General features: G+C 39.3%; 1 protein-coding gene across 1 annotated transcript; it reads right to left on the reverse strand.

The window, feature by feature from the left end:
- Positions 1,541-2,344, reverse strand: LOC104733435. The gene has a single exon (XM_010453014.1). It carries the CDS (start codon positions 2,342-2,344, stop codon positions 1,541-1,543), a length of 804 nt encoding a protein of 267 aa, XP_010451316.1.

Here is a 3,248-nt window from a genome sequence, read left to right on the forward strand (position 1 = left end):
GTAATATTGAGATTGGTGACGAGACTGACTGCTCTGTATTGGAGCTGGACATTGTAGAGGAGGCTTGCCAAGCTTGAAGAAGAGGAGTAGTGTAAGTAGGGATCAATGTCTTATACTGTTGGGTGAATGGGAAGCTTGTCTCGTCAAAAACCACATGCCTCGAGATATAAACCTTTCCTGTTGGTGGATAAAGGCACCTGTATCCTTTATATTGAGTATGATATCCCAAAAAAATGCATTGTAGCGACCTAGGATCAAACTTGTGAGTCGCCATTGGTCGAAGGCAGGGATAACAGGCTGAACCAAACACTCTCAGCATAAAATAGTTTGGTTTCTGTTTGAATAGAAGTTCATAAGGACTGCAGTTGTCGAGACTTGCAGAAGGAAGAAGGTTAGTGATGAAGCTTGCTGTGAAAAAGGCTTCAACCCAATGATGCAGTGGAGTGTGACTGAGAAACAGCATTGACAGACCGAGCTCCACAAGATGTCGATGTTTTCGTTCTGCAACTCCATTTTGCTGAGGGGTGTAGGGACAAGATATGCGATGACTGATCCCTTGTTCTGACAAATGTTGTTTTAAATAATTGCTTGTAAACTCTCCACCTCCATCACGAAAGACTTTTATCTTTGTCTTGAATTGATTCTCAACCATTTTCTGAAAAACTTTGAAGATAGCAAAAAATTCTAACTTTGCTTTCATTGGATAGAACCAAGTGAACCTTGAGAAATCATCCACAAAGACAGCATAGTATTTAAATCCTTGATTAGATACAACTGGTGATGGTCCCCATAGGTCACAATGTATTCGATCTAGAGGACATAAAACTCGAGAATCTGAAGAAAAAAACTGAAGTCTACTACTCTTCCCCATCTGGCAAGGCTCACAAATGGAGGTGGTGCTGCTCTTATTGATGATGATCTCCTTGCTGGTCTTGAGTTGTTGAAGAATCTGTGAATTTGAGTGTCCAAGTCTGTGGTGCCAACTCTCCTCTGAAGTTGCACATTGACGGTTAGAGAAGAGGGCTACAAACTCACGATTCCCCAACACATAGAGTCCACTACTTCGAGGACCCTTTGCCACCACCCTCTGAGTGGGTATATCAACAATACATACTTTGTTAGAGTCAAACCAAACCCCACAAGGAAGATCATCACATAATTTTGAAATAGAGATAAGTGATTTTTGCATATCAGGACACACCAAAACATCTTTTAATGAAACATTACCTCCAGTCGAAGCAATGGTGGTGGATCCTACGTGAGTGATGGGCAAATAGGCACCGTCTCCAACAAGGATAGTGTCATTCCCTGTGTATGTTGTTGCAGTCTGTAGATTTCCAGTGGAAGGAGTAACATGAGCCGTAGCACCGGAATCTGTGACCCAATCATTGCCATCAGAAACTTGCAGAGACGAGAAAACTTGAGCAACATCAGGACGTTGATAATTGTGATCAAACCGGTTGTAACAATCAGACGCCATATGACCAACACGTCCACAAATCTGACAGATTGGTCGCTTTCCACTCACTTGAGGACTGGACTAGTGTTGAGAGAAACCTCTGCCTCTTGAAGAATAGCCACCACGTCCTCTGTTTTGACCAGACCTTCCTCTGCCTCGATATCCCCCTCTAGATTGATTGCCATATCCTGACTGCTGAGCTTGAAAAGCTAAGTGTGGAGTGACTGAGTCAGGAGCACTGTAGGATCTGAGCTTTGTGTCAAAGCTTTCGACTTCAAACACGACATCACCAAATCTGGGAGGGTTGAGTTTACACAGAGAGCTTTGAATCACAGTCGTGATTGGGTCATAATCACGACCTAACCCATTCAATAACCCAAAGATCTTAAGGGACTCGTCAATGGGTTTTCCAATAGAGCTAAGAGCATCGCAGATGGCAATAAATTCACGACAATAAGCAGCAAAGGCCATAACTTTTTTCTCTAGAACCCACAAGCTACGACGAAGAGCAAACTCCCTAGCTATGCTACTCTTATTGAAGTTTTCAGCTAAAGAGAGCCAGATATCTCTAGAGGTGGTGAGATTATGAACGTACCCGAGTACCTCCTCTGACAAGGTTCCAAACAGCCAAGAACGAATGAGTTGATCTGTGCAGAACCAGGAGTCATACTGCGGATTTGGGACCTCTGTGGCAGTGTTGCCGGTCGTTGACGTGATGGTACGCGGCGGAGCTGTGATGGCACCATTAACGAACCCGATGAGCTTTTGGCATGACAAAAGAGACTCAAATTGAGTTTTCCAAAGAAGATAGTTGGTGTTGTTCAACTTGATAGTGACAGTGCTGGTAACATGAATGTTATCAGGGAAATGATATACAGTCGCCATTAAAGCACCTGTGAAGGTTTTACAATGGCTCTGATACCATGAAACTAAACGACAAACTCTGCAAAACTCTGTTTCTTTATTATAATTTCAAGATAATTTTACAAGAGTGAGATACATTGTTTTATATAGGGATTAAGAGAACAATCTAGAGTTAGGTGACTCATCATAACAGCTGTAAAAGCTTAGTCTTCATCCTTATCTTGTAGAACTTCAAAATGGTTATGGAGAAGAAGTTTTGCAGAAGGTACAGTCAACTTTATCTTGACTTGTAATTGTTGACTTGGTTTGCAAACTGGGCCTTCTTGTTGGATTGTTTTCTGGCCCATTTTGCTTGTCTCTCCTATAAAGACCATAGATTCTTTTACATTTTTTTAGGGGGCAAATACTTCTTTTCTTCCATTTAAACGAAGATTCTGGCTAAAAGAGTATAATTATTTGCTGTTTATGTAGACAAAAGCAAAACACTATTAATTTTCTACTTTTCGTTTATATAATCAGACTAAAACTAAAAGCCCAACAAAATCATTGCAAACAAAAGTACAGTACACATCTTATGGTATTGTGTCCAACACTATTCAAACGCAAGATTTTGAAAATGCTACTGTTTCTAAATCTGTCTTCTTAGGCCCTGATTGGTAACCTACTTTTAAGATTTTAAAATTTTTTTAAAGCCATGATAGTCATTTTTTTGCCAATCAGGCTTTTTGACTTTTAATTTTTTTAAAGTTTTGAAAGTCACTATTTTTTTCTTTCTCTTCCTTGTTTTCCTTTTTTTTAAAGAGTTAAATTCATGCTTTAAAACAAAATAACTTTTAAAGCATTCTTTTTTTTTCACCTTTTTATATTTAAAACATTTTCAAAAGTATATTTAAATATTTTACATATTTTATTTTTATAAATTAAT

This window comes from Camelina sativa, chromosome 12 (assembly GCF_000633955.1).
Source record: "Camelina sativa cultivar DH55 chromosome 12, Cs, whole genome shotgun sequence".
NCBI lineage: Eukaryota > Viridiplantae > Streptophyta > Magnoliopsida > Brassicales > Brassicaceae > Camelina > Camelina sativa.

Coding starts and splice junctions, on each gene's coding strand:
- LOC104733435 (XM_010453014.1), bottom strand. CDS start 2,344: ATGGCGACTGTATATCATTTCCCTGATAACATTCATGTTACCAGCACT.